This window comes from Buceros rhinoceros, unplaced genomic scaffold (genome assembly GCF_000710305.1).
Source record: "Buceros rhinoceros silvestris isolate BGI_N320 unplaced genomic scaffold, ASM71030v1 scaffold16052, whole genome shotgun sequence".
NCBI lineage: Eukaryota > Metazoa > Chordata > Aves > Bucerotiformes > Bucerotidae > Buceros > Buceros rhinoceros.
This window is the reverse complement of record NW_010398515.1, coordinates 434-21,480: the sequence shown is the minus strand read 5'-3', so window position 1 is coordinate 21,480 and position 21,047 is coordinate 434. Positions and strand designations below refer to the sequence as shown.

The window sequence follows — 21,047 nt, the reverse complement described above, 5'->3', positions numbered from 1 at the left end:
AACACATGAACAAAGAGCAGACCAGGGCCCTCTTCACGGCTCTGCACGCATGTTTAAAATTGACTCTTACTCCGAATCACACAGAGGCAGTTCTACATGGGAAAGGCTGCTTTAAGTCACTCCACTCTTTTTGGAGACTCTGTGGCGGTGTTTGCATTTTGTTCGGGGCTGACAAGATTGTCTTCACTCCATCCTGAGCTCTCAATTTTCTTTGGCCCCAGCGTGTCCTCCAGACTTTTAACAACGGCCTGGAGCAACCTTGAGCCAATCAGCTCCTTATGGCCCTCCAAAGAGGTGGGGGAAGAGAGACTTAGGGCAATACCAACTCCTAAACACTCGGTGCAAGACAGAAGTTGTCAAATGCCTGGCTCAAGCAGAGCTGTCAAATAATTCCTGATTTTTTCACCTCTAAACCCGTTCCTACCCATGTCCAAGCCAATCTGCTAGACTGCCTTCCAGCAGGCAGTTTCACACGTCAAGTTCCCGGGAGGTGCTCAGAAATTACCAGCAAACACACTTACACAAAAATAAGATGTACTTATTTTTGGATCCAATGCCCCACCTGCATCCCTCTTTGTCAGAGCTGTCACAAAACCCCATGCAGTAAAAGACAAGCCAACTCTGAGGCACTGCACCTAGTAAAAATTTAATATAATAAAACAAATTGAAAATGGCAACATTATTTTAACCATTCACAATTAAAGTGGAAAAATTATAAGGCAGCCATTCATGGAATGATTTTGTGTACAAATGGTTTGGAAAAAAGACACATTAAAATTACAGTTCCATACATGGAGTCGGGTAAACAGCAATGACCACACATTGTTTTTCCCTGGAAAGCCAAGGCTACCAAGAGATGTAATGAAAGGACAGTACGGAAAAAGAGGTTTATTTTTAAAGTAAGTTTGAGGCGAACAGGAATCTGAAATTCATCATAAACTTTCCCACCATACCACACTCACTCCTCCTCCTTCCACCCCCAGAGGATTATAAATACACTTCCCTCCTCTTCTTCCCAAGTCCCAGCACAGAACGGGAAGGAAGCAGCAGCAGCATTTACTCCACAGCATCTCTCTCCCATTCTGCATAGAGCTGGTACCACACGGACACTTCTGCTACTGTCAAAGCCTCCCTGAAAGCTCTCAACTAGTTCTGAACAGACACAGTATTTTTCCTGGATGTCTTGGATAACACCAGCCTTTCACACAATCCACCTGGAAATGGTTCCTTGAAGTCAACAGCAGGTTTCTGTGTTTAACACCCGGCCATCTGACATGCCACAATGATCAAAAATTCCTGTCTTGGTGCAACGGCTCTGCCATCCTCACTTAAGTTAATGTCAGTGCAGCTTCTGCATCTGACCTCAGGTGCTGAAAAAGAAATATTTCCCTTCTTTATACAAGAAACAGTAAAAGAATTAGAACAGTAAGGAAAGTACCTGAACACACCGGCATCAACAGAAACAGCTTCAGTCCAATTCCTATTGCCAATTAAGAAATCATTAACTGAAAAAAACAGCTGAAGATTACAGATTTCCTGGAGGGATTTACAGAAGGAAAGCGGGACATGCCTAGCACTTGGTTAAAGCGTTACCTGCTAGACCTGCTGCCACCTACCTCACAGTAGAAAACACAGGCAGAGATGGCCACTACAGAGAGAGCAAGAGGAATTTGTTTGCACCAAGGTCCCCTGAGGAGTAGAAAGTGATACCAGATGGCCCTGACTACATGCAGCGCTTGGATTTACAATGACAGATGGGGAGATAGGTAAAAACGGGGGTATGATAAAAAGCACCATTTTATTTAACTCATTAAAATACTCTGCTTCAAAAAAGTAATCCTCTGTGTGGAACTATTTGGAAAGGTTTGATCATTTGAAATGTTATATTCTCCTCATTACATAACCAAAAGCTTCCTTAGTCACTGCAGTTTCAGCTACAGAATTGAAAATAATAGTTCAGCACAGAGATAACAGAGGCAGTCAAAAGAAAACGCTGCTGTTACTTCTAAAAGGGAGAAAAAAGAACAACCACAGAGGTCTTCTATCACCTAACCAAGTGCCAAAATTAAAAGTACGTGTTATCAGAATTGTGTACCAACTTTAAGATGCCAATATTTCCATTTGAAATCCCTCACCTGCTGCTGTAACTTGGCCTCTATATTTCATGACTCATTAAACTGAGTATTGTCATTTCCGATGGCAGCCCCAGAAATTGGAAACACGATCTGAGGGACAAGAGGAAAGACAGACAACATCTCTGAGCTGTGGCACCTCTTACAATTAATATTCCAGAGGTTGTCAGCAGTGGAAGGGCTGGCTGCCACCTCCCCATCGATGCACAGTGACCCATATAAGAAGGTACTATCCATGACTAAGGCATGAAATGGGACCCTACCTATATGCCTCCCTCAGCTGTTGCTGTTAAAGCAAGACTGAAGCAGCAGGCAGTCAGGATGCCAGCTTTCGCTTGTAGGGTGGGGTGCACATGCCTGTGACTGATAGTTAAAGAAAAAACCTCACTGGTTTACAAAACGTAAGTATCTGGTGCTGCGCTAAGCTATCCCCTGCTTCTGCTGCAGGTCTTGCAAACTCTCCAGCTGTTGGAAACAGTTATGTGGAAAGACTTGCTCTTTTACCTTGCTTAATCTATCAAAGAAGGTGGTAATTAGGGGGAAATTAGGAAGAACACTGAGAGCTCTGGTGTAAACACCCCTGTGTACGATTCGCACGTGCTGGTAACCTGTATCACTGAACTAGCTGCAGATCTAAGTTGTTAAAAAAAGGGTTTGAGAATGCGCAGGAGAGGATCACATCCATTTTGCAGTGGCTTTTCAGAACAGAATTAACTTTTGAAGGTCTAATGTCAAAAATGCTTGTTTAGGCCTGATACACCAATTCCATCTGAAAACACTGTCTTGTGGGAAAAGATAATTTCTAATAATTTTGCATTGGTTTTACACAGTAAAACACGCAAATGAAGCAGCACTCCTGGGGATTAATACTAGGTTCAATCCTGGGATACACTTGTATCGTTACAAAGCAATTGCTAGTCCAAGAGCCAGACCATGCCCATTACTGAACTAGCAGACAAACAGGACAACGACAAAAATGTCAACAAGTTAAGAGGCACGATGGCCTGTGTAGTACAACTAAAATGGCATGAAAAAACACACACACTCATTCAAATGGAAACAAAAAGCACTTCAGTTAAGATATTTCAAGCCATTTCAAACAAAAAAATAAAAAAAAATTTGGCAATGTTATCTTTAAAAAGTGCAGAGTATAGCTTAAAAAGGGTATAGCATTAAAAAGTTGTGCCCTACAGAAAGAATTTCATGTTGAACCTGTGCACATCAAGCATTGCTGACTTTTCAGTGCACTACAGTTAGAGTGTATTTTGCATAAGAGAAACGGTGCCTGACAAGAGGAGGCTGTGCCTTGGAAAAGGAGGAATCTTTTACCACTCTTCTGCAGCGTGAGGCATCAGCAGCTGCAATAATTCCTCCAGTAGATTTGCCAAAACTAGTGCTTACCAGTAAGAGCTGAATGCACAATTCCCAAAGAAAAGGGAAAATGCCTAAGAGGTCCACTGGGAGCCCACCAGTTTGGACTCTGGTTTGTCAGGGTTATTTTGTTCAGAACTGCTCTAGAAACACTTTGCACTCTATCTGCAGCATAAATATTTTACTAAACAAAGTATTTACTAAATTTTGTTTTGGTAGCCTCAATACTTTTTATTTATTGAAACCCCACTCCCACTCCCAACTGATTTCAGCAGTTCAGACTTTTGAAAATGAGCTACTGAAGTTCCCTGGTCCCTCAGCAGCTGTCTCCATCAGATTTCTACTCCTCAGAGTCCAGAACAGCCTAGTTTCAAAGGACACTGCGGGTATCTCTCTCAGCAGTAGCAGCAGTGTAATCACAGTACCCAGCACCTGATTCCTGATCACATTTTTGATGCCCGCTCTTTACTGACTTGTCAGCAGACCATCTCCCAAGGAACACTGCTTTTTTAGAATTTGTGAACAATTGCATGAACAATCCAAACACTATTCTCCTTGCTTCTACCCTTTACCTTAAATAACAGAATACACTGCAAAATTCATTTGCACATTAAACAGCCGATTTCCTACTCCAATCCTACATTTTGTCTGCATCTTTTTCTCATCAGTGCAGTGCTGCAACAACAGCAGTGCTGTCCAGAGTTCCAAGTGCATTTTTGTGATACAATTAGTGACAAGCATCACAAGGACCAGTCACGTTGCCAGGCCAACATTGAACCGACGGGTAGAGCCCCCTTCTTCATTAGTAATACTGCAGCCTCTCACAAGGCAGCCATCCTTTGTTTTTGCTCTCAGCTGTGTGAGCTGAACTGCAGGATACTTTGGTGATTGCAATTTTACGATGAGTCGCCATGTTCTTCTCCGCTCACCTTTCTTAAACTCCAAATTCCATCCTCCCTGAGAATAGGGCCAGAAGTAACAATTAAAAGAGCAAATGTCTTCAGAAAAGAAAGTTACACAGAATTTATGTCCGGCTGCCAAAGTACATTTTGCTACACTAAAAACTTTCCCAGTATTCCTCATTTTGCAATCAAGGTTCCCTCTGAACTCCATGAAGTGGATGGGATGGATGATGCATACGAAAATGATAAAGGGAGCAGCCAACATTTACTGCTCACGTCAGATCGAGAAACGGAGAATGGTGACACTTGAGCGTTTAGTGATGATGTCCAATGGACAAAACTAGAGGAATAAGGCATCCTAATACTAGGGCTGCCACCTCCAGACGACTGAGTCCTTTTCCTCCGCTTGATTCAGGTTTGTGGCTATGAGCAATTCCTCCTACTTCTGGGAGGACATGAACCGTAGCAACATAAAGAAAAGTCCCCGCAGAAAATAGCATAGCAACTCCGGTGGCATTGACTTCTGAAAGGGCTTCTTTGCTGCTCTGAAATAGAAAAAAAAAAAAAAAAACAATGAGGATAAGTAAACATTCTTCACTCAATAAAAAAAGTGTCCTGACAAGTATGTTTTTTAATCAACTCTAGCTCTCTCACAATGGCAATGGTTTGATGTATTGGCTTGTGTTTTGCATCTTATGTGTAGCAACTGGCTTTCTAAAGTGGATGTAACCCTAGTTAGTTCACTTCAGACTTCCAGGAACCCTTACAAAAGAAAGAAGTTACAGTCTGTGCAGAAGCATCTTGTTTGACAATCTCACAGCAACATATAAAATGTCAAAATGTACTTAGAAAAAAAACGAAGTTCGGATTGCAAAGCTACACATTTTAGGAGGGATGCTCAAGACTGACTTTCTGGTTTTCCCTTTTTCTAAACAAAGAGTTCAAATAAGACGTGAGCCTTTAAATCTCTGGTCCTCTGCTGGTCAGAGCAAGATTTGCTGAATTTAAGTCCCAAATCATCACTCATTTGATATTTCATTTGTACGTACAAGTGAACACCCTGAACTTTTCCAGAATTTCCATGCAAACCTGATAAAGAAACACGTCTTCTCGGTCAAAACTGAGCACCTCTTCACTAGGACTAAATTCATGCCACATGTCATTAAAAGTATTGAAATGGAAACCTACTCCTCTCAGTTTCACAATGCTGCTTGAACAATTTCCAGCTCAAGGGTGACGTTAGTTCTCTGGTATACTCTCACGTTATTTTTCCAAAGAGCAGAGATACATCTTCTGCTCCAGAACTATACAACCACTGTGCCAGCCCTCATGCCTCAGCAATTCTCCATTCTTTCTGAAGCACAAAAGCCAAAACCAACTCCTAGTGAGCCTACATCAAAAGAATGCTCAAACAGCATTCTCATTTCTGTTTACAAACCCAACCCTTTCCGCTGTCTCCTGCACTGCAATATCAAATACTTCTGGCAAGTAAAGGGATCAGCTCAGATGATTTACTTAATCTTTCCTCTCATGTCTTGAGTTCCATGAGATCACATATTAGATCCCTTACAACACAACAATGTAGTGTGTCACCAGCATGGTCCACAGCAGTTAGAAATGCAGGCGTGTCAGGGAAAATGCTATGAGAAGCAGAAACATTTAACTGGGACAGAAATGATAAACTCACGTGCAGGGACCCACTTCACAGGCCATTTGCTGTTTAGAGCCAAGACAAGACTAAGCTTTAAGGCGTACAAGAGGCAAAAAGGCTAGCTGAGGATTCAACTTCTGCGCCAGTGTGAAAAGGACTTTGAACACATAGCACCAGTTCTGGGATGGTGGGGAAAACCAGCAAAGATTATTTTCTATCTGCATATTAAAAGACAGAAATCAGCCTTCTAAAAAAAGCTATACAGATATAGAGGAGTTGTATCAATGGTTCTGATGGACGGCATGGGTTATTTTCATTCACACTGCTACCTTTTTATTCATTTTAATTTTATGTCACCCATTTTATTTTTATGTTAGTATTAATCTCCATTGTTCTAAATTTTTCAAGCAGTTTGGAATTATGTTCTATGAAACTCATATAAGACTCATTTGCCCTAACTCCACCACTAAACTACATTTTGGGCAGAACAAAAATCAGACAGAACAGACCTACCTTGCTCAGCCCTAAGTATGTCACCATCGACATAACAGGTGCTGCTAAGGCAAAGACCAGCAAGTGTTTTCTAATTCGATTCCGTTCCAGCCCAGCATGCATCAGGAAGGAAACCAGGCCAAAGGCAGCTGGTGCCTGCAAAAACAATATTCACTGGTAATAAAATACCTTCTAGAATCCCCTGAAATCCGAGCTAAAGTTGAAATACAATTTACTACACTGAAATGCACTGAATTGGAAGAAACCCAGGGAGAACACTAGTACGCTGCAGTTAACCCAAATCAATAGAATTCTGCAAACTGCCCTACCTTAATAACAGCACCTAATGGAAACTCACGTTCTGGCTATCAGAGTACACATATTTGTGTAGTCATCATAAATATTAAAATGTTCATTCTGATTGGACTCATTGCTATAATCCCTAAGTCTCCATCAACTTAAGTAATTTCTTTTTTCATCCTGATACTAGTACTCATCCTTAGAAAGAGTTTCTTTATCTACAGCAGAAAAATTATACAATTAACACAGAGGGGGGAAAAAATTCCCAGAGATAGAGAACTGTCAGCCTCCACATGAACAAAGACTTAAGAGCTCTTTTGATTAGTTCATCATTCAGTTTAACTTCTGTTCCCACTGGGAAGCAAATAAATTCTTTCTTCTTCTCCCTCTGCTGGCATCCAGTTTCTTACCCACAAGGCATAGCTGTCCTACTACTCAGGGCATTTACTACACTTTTGGTTGTGTAAAGACAATAGCAGTCTGCCCTGACGTTTTTGAGATAAGACAAACTAAAATATATTTGAACAATATTATATACAGATTTTCTTTTTAAACCTAGAAGGAAACCATGAGTGAAGGAAAAAAGACAAAAGTATCAATCAGCATCAGAAGACTAGAAAAATAAAAAGACGCTGAAGAAATACATTTCTCTTTCAAAACCAAATATTTCTTGATAACCTTTCATAGGAGAAATTTACCTCTTCTAAAACCGTACAATTTCAGAAGTGAGTTAATTTGAACATTAAGAATAATAAAAGCAAGTTTCACTTGGCAATAGCCATAAACTAATCTTCACAGCAAGATGTGACACTGACATTATCACTTTGAAGAGAGTTTGTTCTTGTATGAGCAGCAAAAGACATGCTACATCTGGATTTCCTAACATTTTGAACATGCAATTATGCAAGGAAGATTTTGGATGAATGTATGACTAACTACTGTAATATACCCATGTGCTACCATAAGTCAAATATGCACCTGCACACACATTTAGAGCCTAAATAACTAATAGATACCTTTTCACAAATGACAAGGAAAAAAGACCTTCCCATCTGAAAGAGCCATTGTTTGCTTGTTATCATCAGAAAAACATTTAACTTTTTTTCTCCTGCAGAACTGGCATATGACTGATGCTGAAGCTACTACATTAAGGTAACCAGAAGACGTAATTAAGTATTCTGACATTAAGCAGTCTCAAAAGACTAACCCTTTAAACACTGACCCCTTTCCCATTTTCTTAAGAACATCACAGAACCAGAAACATGTTGTAATCAGCATAACTATTTTTCTTCCTTAAATACACTAGTATATACTCCTGTGCTTCGCCCTTTGGAACTTCTCTGAAGTTCTCTTCTTCTCTTTGCTGAAGCAGTATAAATCCTGGGAGTTTTTAAGAATAACACACCACCACACTAGCTTCAGAAAAAGTCAGTGTGAAGCTGCCACTCTTCTTTATAAGCTGCTGTTCTCTCCCTACTTTGGGAGACCTTTCCCAACCATCATAATCAAGGTAGGCAGTGGGCAGTCAGAATCCTCTCTCATTCGTACCCCACTCAGAGCTAGCATCCATCATTTGCTACTCTGTCATACACCATACCAGTGCTTTTTGGTTCTCGAAGCTGTACAACTGACCTGTTCATTCAATGGCATTATGCATTTCCATACTACTTCCCTAAGGAAACTTAGGATCTTCAGTAATTTCTGTATGCCTTAACAGTCTTCTGAAAAATGGGAAAGACTTTTTTGAATGACTTACCTTGTGCAACATAATCGCAACAAACACTATCAACTGGACACTAGTCTGAGAAGTAGAAGCTGCTGCACCCAATGCAACACCATCAGCTGAAAGGAGTGCAAATTCATGGATTACTCTTCCACATCAGTTTCCCAGCTTCCCCACCCCTCAATGGCTGACAGCACAGAACACCTCAACTGACAAAGTCCTGTTACTCAAAACGCCATTAACACCACCAACCCAGCCCCGCTGGTTGTTAAGCCGTAACAGCTCCAGGGTATCAGACAATTCTCAACAAGAGCTGTCCTGTATTTCCCAAGACCATAAAAACCATATTCAGTATTGACACATTGTGACAAATTAGAACAAGGTAACAAGTTCAGTTATTTTACTCTTCTGTAGAAGTGAATTTCTGTCTAAATTAAAAAGTCTGCTTTAGATTCTAAGCGTTGAAAGAATCTTAATTACCCTTTAAACGAATTTTCAGATATAAACACTACCGTAAATACTATTTTTTACTATTTAACATAAACTAAATTAAATAGAAACATATACTATATTAATCACTTTGTTTAGTGAAGAAATATATTTTTGATCAACCCCTTATGACTTATCTACCTTCAGCAGGTGCTATTAAAAAGCTTCATATTTGTACTACACATATATAATGAAGAATTACAGCATGAACACGGTTGACTGTAATGCACGCATGACTTTTTCAGTCCTTGCAAGTCAGCCCAAATGTGTTTCAGCCAAATCTTTGCGTTCTGCCCTATAACATCCTTTTTTGCACAAGATACTATTTTTAAAACTTTAAAAGAAAACACATCAGCTGACAAGCAAACTCAAAGGTGTTTCATACTCTTTATCAAATGTGTTAGTGTGTATCGAAATTCAGCAGCTAAAGCAACCAGCAAAGGAATCAAAAAGGCTAAGAGTGAGCATCACACAACTTTTCAGATGGAAAAAATAAAACGACTGAAAAGACTATACTCAAATAAAACTCCATGGAACATTGCAAGCTCTGGAGTATATTTTCCCAGTAAGTTTTGGGGAAGATGCTTAGTTCTCCCCACCCTGCCTTTTTTTTTCCCCTGTATAAAAAGCCACTATCAAAACCAAAAGCCACGTGTTTCTGTTACATCTTCAGATGAGCCACACATCAACAGATGCCCCTCTCAAGTGCTAACAATAGGTCTCACGTTACCTGCAGCGTGGACTACTAGCCCCAGTGTTGTGGTGATTTTGGAGTTGCCTGATCTTGCAGCTTCTGGATCTGAAACGGTCATGAGGAGAGTGAAGATAAAGAGAACACACACACACAAATTATGCTGGAAGAAAAATTCTAAGTATCACTGCACGTGTCCCTACCAGCTGCTTAGGCAGTTATAGTCAAAACTACCAGCTTTTGTATTTCTGCATTACATTTACTGTAAAATAATCTGATACCTAACATCTTCAAATCACCAAAAGTTCTGCCAACACACAAGTGACAGAATCACAGTACAATTCTTTTCAATTTACAGGATCATTGGCATTAGGAGAGCAGTTGTTTTTCTTAATCTCCTGGAACCAAATGTTAAAGTTCTGTGCTACCAAGGGGAAGAAAAGCTAGTTTCACATCCCCAGAATCCAGAGCTGCTCCAAGAGTCAGGATGACTTTTCCCCACATAGCCGGATGTCAGCATTTTCCTTCAAGTGACAGCCTGGGGCAGTCTCTGTTGCACTGATCCTCTGGCAATTCCTAGCAAGCAATAAATCCTACTTGTTATGGCAGCAGTTGCAAAGATTTTCCTCCAGCGTTACGTACCACAGAGGAGAAATGCAGCCAGTGCTGCCTGAGATCCTGAGTTTTGACTGCAATTGTTTTACAGCTACTCTGAGAATGTCTGCAGGTTATATAGCACAATATAGGGCAATATCAGCAGTAAAACTGTTGAAAAGAATCACTGCAATGAACAGGCCAGATAAGTCCTCACAAGCACGGAAACTTCTCACTGCTCAACTGTTTAATTCCCAACAGTTGAACAGTTGTTAATTAACTACACTAGCTGTCAGTAAGCTGACTGAAAGCACGCTTCCACAGCTACTTCAGGAAGTCAGCACTGCTGCCAAAATGGAATGTCCAGTCCCGCTCCTTTCCTCCTGCCTGTTCCCTCACCCTCTAGTCTCTTTCTTCATACCCAAGCACACAAGTGGTTGCCCAGTGGGTCAGATCAGGGAAGTCAGATGGCTAAAAACTACATATTCTCTTCAGTCAGATTGATCTTCTGAATGAAGGGAGCCTATTTGGCAGTTAATTGCATAAGCTGCATCTGGATGACTGCAATTGTATTCTCACGTAAAATAGGAGGAGATATTCACAAAAAAATTTTCCTTTAAATTTGTTTTGGATTAAGCAGAACTAAAACACACTCAGAGAGTCACATTTGATTTCATACTTCCACTCCAGCCTACAGAGTTTTTCTAGTTTAGACGCAGTAAAATCTAGCCACTTGAGAGATAATAAAACTACCAGACATTGGTTCAAATTAGAAAAATGCTTTTCTTCAGTAGCTTTCAAAAACATGACAAAGACACTACTACATTTCCTGTGACAGAGGTACAGACTAGATAAAACTTTACTTAATATCCTGTTTTAGAGTGTGTGTGTCTAACAGTTCATAGTCAATTTCCTCCTAGTATTTGCTCTGATCAGAGATGTAGGAAAGGGTCATAACTTGTACAAACCACGGATTCCCCTGGCAGCTGCTCAGCTGCATCCCCTTGTCATCCTCACTGCTACCATTTCCTTTGCAAACCTCCGAAAAATCAGCTAGCCATGGCTGTGGCCCCATTTATGATCCTCCAGAAGCAGAAAGGTGACACGGTTCCTCCTGCGCTGGCCTCCAATCTGTCCCACCACGCTAACTCCATACAAGCATTTGCACAGCTGCACTGCAAACTACCAAAAGATCAACCAAAACATGTCTCCTCTCCTTGTGTGTGTGTGTTTTACTTTTCCTTCAAGACAAATTCCTTAATTTTTGAGGGCCAAGTTCCACCATCAGAGATGATGTAGGAGAAAACAAGCAGCCAAAGGCAGTAAAAAACCTTTTCACATGACAAAACACCTTCGGTGCATTTCAAGCTACAGTCAGAGCATGAAGTCACAGCCATTTTTAGAGTCTTGTAATAAAGTTGAGAAATCTTTGGACTAACCAGGAAGTGTAGCAAGCGAGGCTCTAGACTAGTGTGGGAGTCCAGCCTGGACTGTAAGGACTAGAACTTACATCTAGTCATTTCCGCAGCCTTATTTATGGTATCATCTTGTTCTTTTATCTACAGGTATGACAACTAAGTAGGAAAAACAAACAAAGATAAGACTAACCAAGTTTTTTGGAAAGCCAAAGAAATCCCCTATGGGTGATACTGTAAAACAGACAGTAACTTGCGTGTCAAGGCACCCTTCAAACCCCCACCACAGATGTTCACACAGCTATTTCATGTTAGCAAAGCAAACTCTCTGATGATACTGAATTCCAGGATAGACCTCCAGCACAAACATTTCACACAGACCTTGCTTTATGTTTGTAAAGCACCTACAGAAACTCTGGACATGAGTAGTCAAATTAAATCCCAGTAGCATTTGAAAAAATTGCAGCTTGCTATTTAAGACTAATTAGCAAGTCTAATTGAACTGGATCTTTACTTACCATCTGTAGAGTGCACATGAGAGCTGCCTATCTGATCCACCAACAGCATGAAGACAAAGCCGAGGACAAGGGATACACCAATGTAGGCATGCAGCCTAGAATGGTCATGTTCGTACTCGTGTACAACTGGGATTTCCGCTACCTTCTCAGACTGAATCACATGCTGCATCTCGCTCGCTGGGTGATGCTTCCCTGTGGCAGGCAAGCAAACAGGTTAGAAGACACGGGACTAAATGGGGCATGGTTGTTTTTCTCCTCCTTTGTCAAAAGCATGCTTCATGCTTTGTTGGACAATACACTAAAATCCTTGCTTAAGGTATTTCTTAGACCATTTTCTTAGGAAACATTTGCCTGGTTGGCCCCTAATCATACATCTTCAGCATGGAAAAGCTAAGAAAGCATTACTATTTGATAAGCCAGGCTACTTTGTTGAAATGCTGCATTTTAAATACAAATTGATTGCTAAAAATTGCTGAATAATTTAACTGAAGATTTTGTCAGTATTCACAGGTACTGTCAAGCAGTGAAATGAAGATTATGACTTCAGTGAAAAAATACAGGACAAAGAGATAAAACAGGTTCCATCCATTTAGAGATCTAATGCAATCTTTAAAGATTATATTTCAAAGCATCAGTCTCCAGTTAAAGTTAGCATTGACACACTCCATTGATATGGACTAGAACAACAGTTAAGTCAGTACTAGCTGTTTTTTAATTACATTTCCATGGTATAAAACGCTTTATTTGGTGCACAGTTTATAATTCAAAAACCTTTTCAAACATTTCATAGGTTAGGAACAGTGACAAATGTCTCTACCTGCAATGACTTTTAGAAAGCAGAGATATAACCACCAACTTCTGCAGGATGCCATTTGCCCAGCATGTTATCTTTATCACAAATACTCGCCACACATAGAATTCCCACTGGTTTCTACAGAAACTATGTCAGTCTCACTCTGAATTTACACAGTCTTAAAGAGAAAGGAGAAGCTTTTTCTGGCACATTCATTTAACATTTCCAATAGTCTTTGGCCTAGTGGTACCCAAAGACAGAGTCATGAGATCCTCCAACCTTGCTCATGACTGTACAGGAAATTATTGCTCCTGCAATCCCACCTGACACAGAGGGCACACAGTGTCCCAAAGTACACAGCTTTTTCAGTCTCGGCCAGAAAAGACTGGAAGAGCTGGGTTAGTACATTTACGTGAAAGATTTAATAAAGTTATTTTTTAGCAAAATTCTAGGTACTGTTTCCAGCTGACAAGCTAAGAATCATCTCTAAGCCTTCTGTGCCAACAACATACAGAAATACACTGTTAGAAAGGTACAAGCAAAGACCAGGAACGGGGAATTTTTAATTAAGTTCCAAACTACCACACAGAGCACAGTAAACCATTAACCTCTTGGTCTCAGATCCTGTGCTCACCTGAATCATAAATTTTTTTCTTTATATTTCCTCTGATATTACTACTCCAGTAATGGGAAGCGTCTTAATTCTCCACATACTTATACTCCACTATAGAGCATTTAACTCTTATGCAGCAGGCTGTAGGTTTCATACACAGTTTGTTCTGTTTAGTAACAAAAAAAAGCAAATGTTCACAGCACTTGTATTTACTGCTAGGCATATCAGTGCTAGAAAAATTTAGTCTACTTGGAATTAAAAATGAATGGAGAGCAAACCCACAACTACAGCTCATTGGAGGAATTCCACATCAGAGTGCACAAATTAGAGTGCACAGTATAAAAGCATAATCAGAGGTTCTTTCACTTCCTGATAAAGAATGATTTTATATATTATCTTCTGTTTACTTTAAATCTAAGCAGAACAACATAAATTTAGTGGAAACTAAACCAGAATAAATTAAAGTGTCTTACTAAAAAGAAATTTAAACTAGTGTAGAAACAAGGAAAAAGAACAGTAGTACAAGAAAAGCAGAGTATTACAACTGTCTCTCAGTTCCAGATTAGCAACAACGGTACATCAGACACTTGCAAAGTTCTCTGCAGCCTCAACTTCATAGTCCTTTCTCCTGTGACCACTAAGTTGTTCCTTCTGATTCTGAGCATACTGGAGAAACCTCATACATGCAGTGGTACTGTAATAGCACAAGACTCCAAGCTAAAGCAAGATTTAATGTATACTCCAAACAGTGGTAATCAGCCCTGACTACTTAAAATAGTGTCATAACCTCAAATTAAGGTTACTAAGACTTTTGGGTATAAGCTGTCCTCCACACTCCCATCCCTATAGATATATAATTGCTGTCAGCTTTGAGCTCCGCATTAGGGACTGTGAGATTTTGAAGACCAGCAACAGCAGACTAGAACCGGATGCTTGAATTTGGAACCACGTGCTGCTACCTAAGTGTAATGGACACCACCATCCAAGAAAGAAATGCCTCCTACTCTATGAATTAACCCTATAAACCATCATTTTCAGCCAAATATATTAAGATAACTTCATTTCAAGACACCCTTCAGCTTCAAAGGAGGAAATTCTTATGAGGGCAAGTATTTACAGATCTGTAAAACACTTTCCAAAATTGCTTTAATGAGACTCAATCTAAATTACAAAAAGCAACAGCAAATAGTCCACAGTTTCATTCTCTCCCACAGGCCTCTTCACACCTTCTTTGAGGCTCCAGTGAAAGATAAACTTTAACTCTCCCCAGAACAAGTCGCATTACACACAACCTGGCATAAAAGGCTGTGGTTCCATGAACAGTTCAGTAACTGGACCCACAAACGACTGGATCACTCAGCAAGTCATTGATCCATAGCCTGATGACATCCCTCTGTCAAATCACCATAAAAATGCAATAACATCCCAACGGCAGTTTTGTGATTCTATGCTGGCTTTGTGTCATGATGCTGTGAATCCCTTCTCCAATTTTATGTTAAAAACCTTAGAAACTAGCCCCAGTATGTCATAACACCACGACTAGGTTATCTTATACAAGGCCATCTGAATTTGGTTCTTACCCTCCAAAATGTCTTCATAAAGTGCATGTACTCCTTCTGGCACAATGACAGCCAAGGCAGTTCCACACAGCAGTCCAGCACCCAAAACAGTCACCAGCTTTAACCTCTCCTGCAAGCAAGTACAAAACAAGTATCATCTTTAAGAATGAAAAAGCTTTCTTTACCCTTCCTCATTAACAGAGGTTGGGGGAAAGTGAGAATGACCCACAAAACCTCTTGCTGATTTTTTGTTCAGGAGCTCCAGTTGCGTAGTCCTACATTTCTAATGATTAACTTCCTGCAAGTGAACATATCCAGTGTCTGATGCAATCAGCTGAAGTAGAAGATGGAAACAGTCATCTGACTGTTAACACCACACAAGAAATGAAAAGTGGCATACCTGAAACTAGCAAGAGTTGCTATATCTGGCACTAATGATTACTGGGGTCTAATTTGTGCTATAGGGCCTCAAACTGGAAGGCCTGCAAAGACAAAGATTTAAAGTGCCTGAGTTTTGAAGCATGTTTGCAACTCTACGTTTTATCTCCATTCTGGGTTCATTTTCAAATATATCCTTCCTACTAGAAATCATATTTAAACATGCAAGTTCCCTAAAATCTCTGCTAGGTATGGCACAGAGCAAGACAAATTGCTCATTTGCCAGAAGAGTCAATCTAAATAATAAAAGAAAATACAAGAAAGAAAACTAAATTACCAAAGCAAAAACAGGACAAGAGAACCAATAATGTAAATTCATCTACAGAAACACATAGATTGGTCAAGTATGAGTGCAAACTGCTAAGTCAGGTACATTAATAATATGCATAGAAGGGCTAAAAAGTTTCATAACTACAGAAAGAGAAAGGGATGATTTTAGAAAACAGCAGCAGGACCTCTACTTTCACCTACAGTTTCACTTTCACGGTTCACGGACACAGAATAATGAAGTTCAGCTGTTATAAGACTGTTACATGGTAGATGAACTATCTATCAGTCTCTAAAACCAAATAGCTACTCTTGTGCAGAAGCTTGTCCTTGAGGCTGCTGTACTTTAAATGGTTGTCTATTTAACGGAGTATCTTTGAAGGACAGATTTACCTTAAAAACATAAAACTGTGGATAAAAAAGTAATTTAAAAGACAGACACTTTCTTTTATTTGAAAGATCTGATGATGTGTTCCATGTATTAAAAATAAGGTGCCAGGTGAACTTTCAGAACTACAATGCTGCAGCACTTGCAGAATGTCAGGTAGCTATAAAATATGGCAGAAGGGACTGAATCCCCAAAATAGCTCTAAATCCAGAATTATCAAACGCAATATAAGTTTAAAAGCCTTACTCAAACGAGAGTTGGAATGAGGTAAATGGACCAAACCGATAGTGGTGCTAACAGACATTTCACATCAGACTTTCTTCTTCTTAATCTGGTTAGGAGATTCATTAAATGCTTGCTGTTTTTACAACCATTTCTAAGCCTTCCAGCAGCATTTTAAAAGGCATTAAAGACTGTAAAGGCATTTAGGGTAATATAAAACTATATTCCATTCTCTACATAATGACAGACCATGCAATCTCCTTTCCTCTCTGCAAATATAGTTTTTAAGATGTATTTGTTACATAAGTATTGCAAATTTGCAATTATACCTTAACAAAACTACATAAACTTAATGCTTTTATAATATAAAGAAAACTAGTTTAATTCATATTTCAGGAAGAATTTCTATAATAAGATTAAAAGCCACACAGAGAGTTTATAAGACTTGCTACTATTAGTAATGTCATCTTCCTAGTTATATTCTAACTTGGGGCAAAAAGCTTAGAGAAATATCTCCTCCCAAACTGACTAAATTGTTCTACCAGTCCAGGAGCACTTTACTACTACTTTTTGCTTCCTTGTGACTACCACACTGGCAGGCTAAAGTCAAAGCCACATACTGAAAAACCAATTATATAAACATCTAAGATTCTAAATACGACAACTTGCAGAGACTGTTTCTCATCATTTCTGTAAAAGCCCTTATCATATCACATGCAGCAACCACAGGAGTTTAGATGTTCATAAAAAAACCTGTGTCGGTTACATTTTGTGTCAGAACCATCATCATTCATCCTCCACGCATGATGAGACGTCTGGGTGCTACCAAAATACTAAGGTTAACTGCTGAGGACCTGGAGGCAGAGGTCAGTATCTGACTAGTGGGCAGCCATGTGTGGTGTATCCTTATGACACCATCCATTCTCCTTCATGCACCACAACAACACAAGCTGTTTCATCTCACTGAAATAGGCAACACTTGCATAGAAGAAACAGGAGGCTCTAGAGAGATGCACAACTGGCTTTCTGAAAGCAATGTGATAAGGAAATAATTACAGCATTACTGCGGAAAATTTAAATAGTAATATGCAAAAGATGAAAACACCTGTACAATTTCCATAAATATGCATTGTAGACAGGCTTATACAACAATTATACTTGGTAAATTGCTAAACAGTGGCAATCTACATAAACATAATCTTCAACACCCACTGTTCATGAAGTCATTTTGCAAAAAATATAGTATCATACAAGGAAAAACAAGATCATTTTTATACTGCAGCACTATAATCTTTTTTACAAACATTTATATATATACACACATATAAACACAGGGGGGGAAGTGTCAGAAGTAATACCATTTTATTACAACTGAAAATACAGAGCACTGTTTGCTTTCAGTGAATCTTAAAGATCCACCAAAATAATACACACTAACAAGTTACTATTTCAAGAGACGTCTTCTTTTCAGCACAAAATACTTGGACATGGTGAGTACAGAAATCTAAGAACTGCAGCCTACCTAGACAGGCAAAAGTCATCTAGTTTTATCCCAGAAATCAAACCATTTCAATTACAAACACACTTGTGTGTCTCTTGTTAAAAACAAGAGCAATGCAGTAAATAGTGCTAAAAAACGCATGGGAAAAATCTTGTATTCCTCAAACTAGCAAGCTATTGGCATTGAAACTCTTACTTGGACCTATCAAATACTCACACCTACAGTCCTGGCCCAGTCAGCATGGCCAGCCTCTGTTACACCAGCAAAACATTAGAACTGCTAGATCACAATTTTTTTTTTTTTTTGCATTATTTAGACTACAACTTAAGAGCCAGGCTGAAGAACTGGTATGTTGTTGTCCCCAGACCAAAGTTAGCCCAACAGAGTGCTGTAAATTAGGATTAAGCTGAAAGGGTACACCTGCATACAGAAATAAAGCGAAGCTCTGTTCACTCTGTGCCATTTTACCACCAATGTTTAGTCATACCTGGCTTTACTGGAGTTTTATACTTTCAGGAATATCCTAATGAAAAGAACTAAACATACCTATCATGACATCAGAAACTGTCATGAAAACAGAACACACCCAGTAGGTTCCATTGCAAAACCCTCTTCTGAAGGAATGCATTAACACTAATGAATAATTTCATTGTTCCCCAGCCTCTGGAGTATACTAGGTAAGGCATTCATTTTTGTCTTCTACTTAACGTTACAAGCAGCAGGTGGGAGGAGGCATTTTTCCTCACTAAGGCCATCTGCAAAACTTCCTACAAACCACAGAATGCACAATCCAAACAGTCATTTCAGTTTGAAATTGTCCTTGCTACAGAGTTCTATGCAATCATTTTAAGTGAACCAATTCTAACCTCTAATTAGAGACCTCCAGGATTAGCTACTACTTGCACATAATTTACAGAGAGATTCTGCTCCTTTTAAACCAGCATAACATGTGGGTCCTTAAAAAACCTAATTTAAATCAAGTGTAAAACCGAGTCAAGAATTTCTGAGAGTTTAAGACAGCAGAATAAACTTGACAGCACATGTGTACTGTTGGTAAAATACCACTCACACAAAAGGCTAATAAGGATGTAATTACTGCTGATGCAGAGTGCTGGGTCTGGATCCACAAGAGACCTGTGTTCCTGCAGCCGCTGGGAGCCCAAAAGGTTTTGGAGGCCGCTGATTCAATTACATAAATAAAGCACACAAACACAGACCAAGAACTCTGCAGTCAAACCACACTGAATATAAAGACAGAACAGGTGACTATCAAGTATATACCTGAGGAAATGCAAAATTAAATTTAGAAAGGAGTCAATATTAGTATGCTAGGCAGTGTCCTCAGGCAATCTGCAAGAAAATCCTTCGCAGGCTGCAGGGCAAAAAGAGAGTTTTGAAAATCAAGACAGTGGAAGCCACAGCATTGAAGATATGTAAGGGAAGGTCCATCAAAGCACCAGATGAAACACTGGCAAAACAGAGCTATGCCAATGCTTATGTAAAGACTTCAGAAGAAAGACGTGTTTCAATTGTTTCAATCAAATTAGCTGAATTGTGCTGTTACCAAAATGAACAGCCTTTCCTTCCACGCTGCTCACAGCTGTAGACCCTGAGCCCAAAGCCTCCTAATAGTACCAGGACCAAAAGGCAGGTGCAATCAGCTCTGTGACTTGATGGAAGAACAAGTCACATCTCTCTTCCAGCGCTCTGCTTTCCAAGAGTGGCACTGCTCCCAGGAGAAACTGGAAACAGCTCTAAGAGAGCTCTTACTGCCTTAAAACAACTAAACTCTCACTACACCACACTTCTACACAAAAATCACTGTTTAGAAAGAGGAAAAACCTCTTGGGAATCAAGAAAATATTGAGAGACTTCCAGAGACTGTAACAGTCATCATCATCTCAACAGTAATTTCTTAGAAGCACCCAAATACTTCTGAAACCCTGCACTGCGTGGAAACTCAATTCAACCTATGCTGAATGAGAGGGAGACTTTCACTCTCTGAATGGTTTGGGTTGGGAGGGACCTTAAAGATCATCTAGTTCCAACCCCTCTGCCATGGGCAGGGACACCTTCCACTACACCAGGTTGTTCAAAGCCCCATCCGGCCTGGCCTTGAACACTTCCAGGGATGAGGCATCCTTCTTCTCCTTCTTCTTCTGGGACAACCTGTTCCAGTGTCTCACCATCCTCACAGTTAAGAATTTCTTCCTTATATCTAATCTTTCAGTTTAAAACTGTTAACCCTAGTCCCGTCGCTTTTCTCCCTCATAAAAAGTCCCTCCCAATCCTTCCTGCCACTGTAAGGTCTCCCCAGAGCCTTCTCTTCTTCAGGCTGAACAAATTCAACTCTCTCAGCCTGTCCTCATAGGGCAGGTGCTCCAGACCCGCTTGAGCGGGTCCATGTCTTTCTTACACTGTGGGACCCAGAGCTGAACACAGTACTCCAGGTGGAGTCTCACCAGAGTGGAATACCTTATGTATCCAAGACTTTTTTCTAAAATAATGCCTTGAGTTACACGGGACAGTAACATAACTGGGAAGTTGTGTTGTAATCAAAGAGCTAAGGTTTAATTTTCAGCAGCACAGGTTGGGAACAAAATTGTGGACAGGACAAAGCTTTTTGTAAACATTCTCAGAACTGCTGTTAAAAGCCCTAATCCAAGTGGCCCATAGACACGTAATATCAGTTAATCTCTGGCTTCAGCAATTTCTGACACAAGCTTCTAAGAATAACCACATCCATCTCCTATCATGTCCTTCCACTACATACCGAGACTTTGCTTCATCTGTAACCGAGACGCTTGGCTCAAACCTGGCACATTTAAATGACTTTTATACACACTGAAGAACAAATATAATTTTATACTGCCATTTTTAATGAAAATTAATGTTGCATCCACAACTTTTAAAAAAATCTTTTAAAGTTACACCACCCCTAACAGCACTGCCATACTTGCAATGGGACAGCGCTAACTCCTTCCGGTA

General features: G+C 39.8%; 1 protein-coding gene across 2 annotated transcripts in view; it reads right to left on the bottom strand.

Annotated features, from left to right (window-relative positions):
* Positions 1-4,669: 4,669 nt before the first annotated feature.
* Positions 4,670-21,047, bottom strand: part of SLC39A9 (solute carrier family 39, member 9) — a 16,807-nt gene continuing 429 nt past the window's right edge. The window contains exons 2-7 of one of the 2 annotated variants that reach the window (XM_010131142.1): positions 15,265-15,373; positions 12,279-12,470; positions 9,791-9,859; positions 8,605-8,690; positions 6,570-6,704; positions 4,670-4,950 (exon numbers count right to left, since the gene is read on the bottom strand). In XM_010131142.1, coding sequence (XP_010129444.1) covers positions 4,720-4,950; positions 6,570-6,704; positions 8,605-8,690; positions 9,791-9,859; positions 12,279-12,470; positions 15,265-15,373 — 822 coding nt within the window. In that variant the 3' untranslated portion in view covers positions 4,670-4,719. Of the gene's footprint in view, positions 4,951-6,565; positions 6,705-8,604; positions 8,691-9,790; positions 9,860-12,278; positions 12,471-15,264; positions 15,374-21,047 lie in introns of both variants that reach the window. The other variant, XM_010131143.1, reaches the window with a different exon arrangement.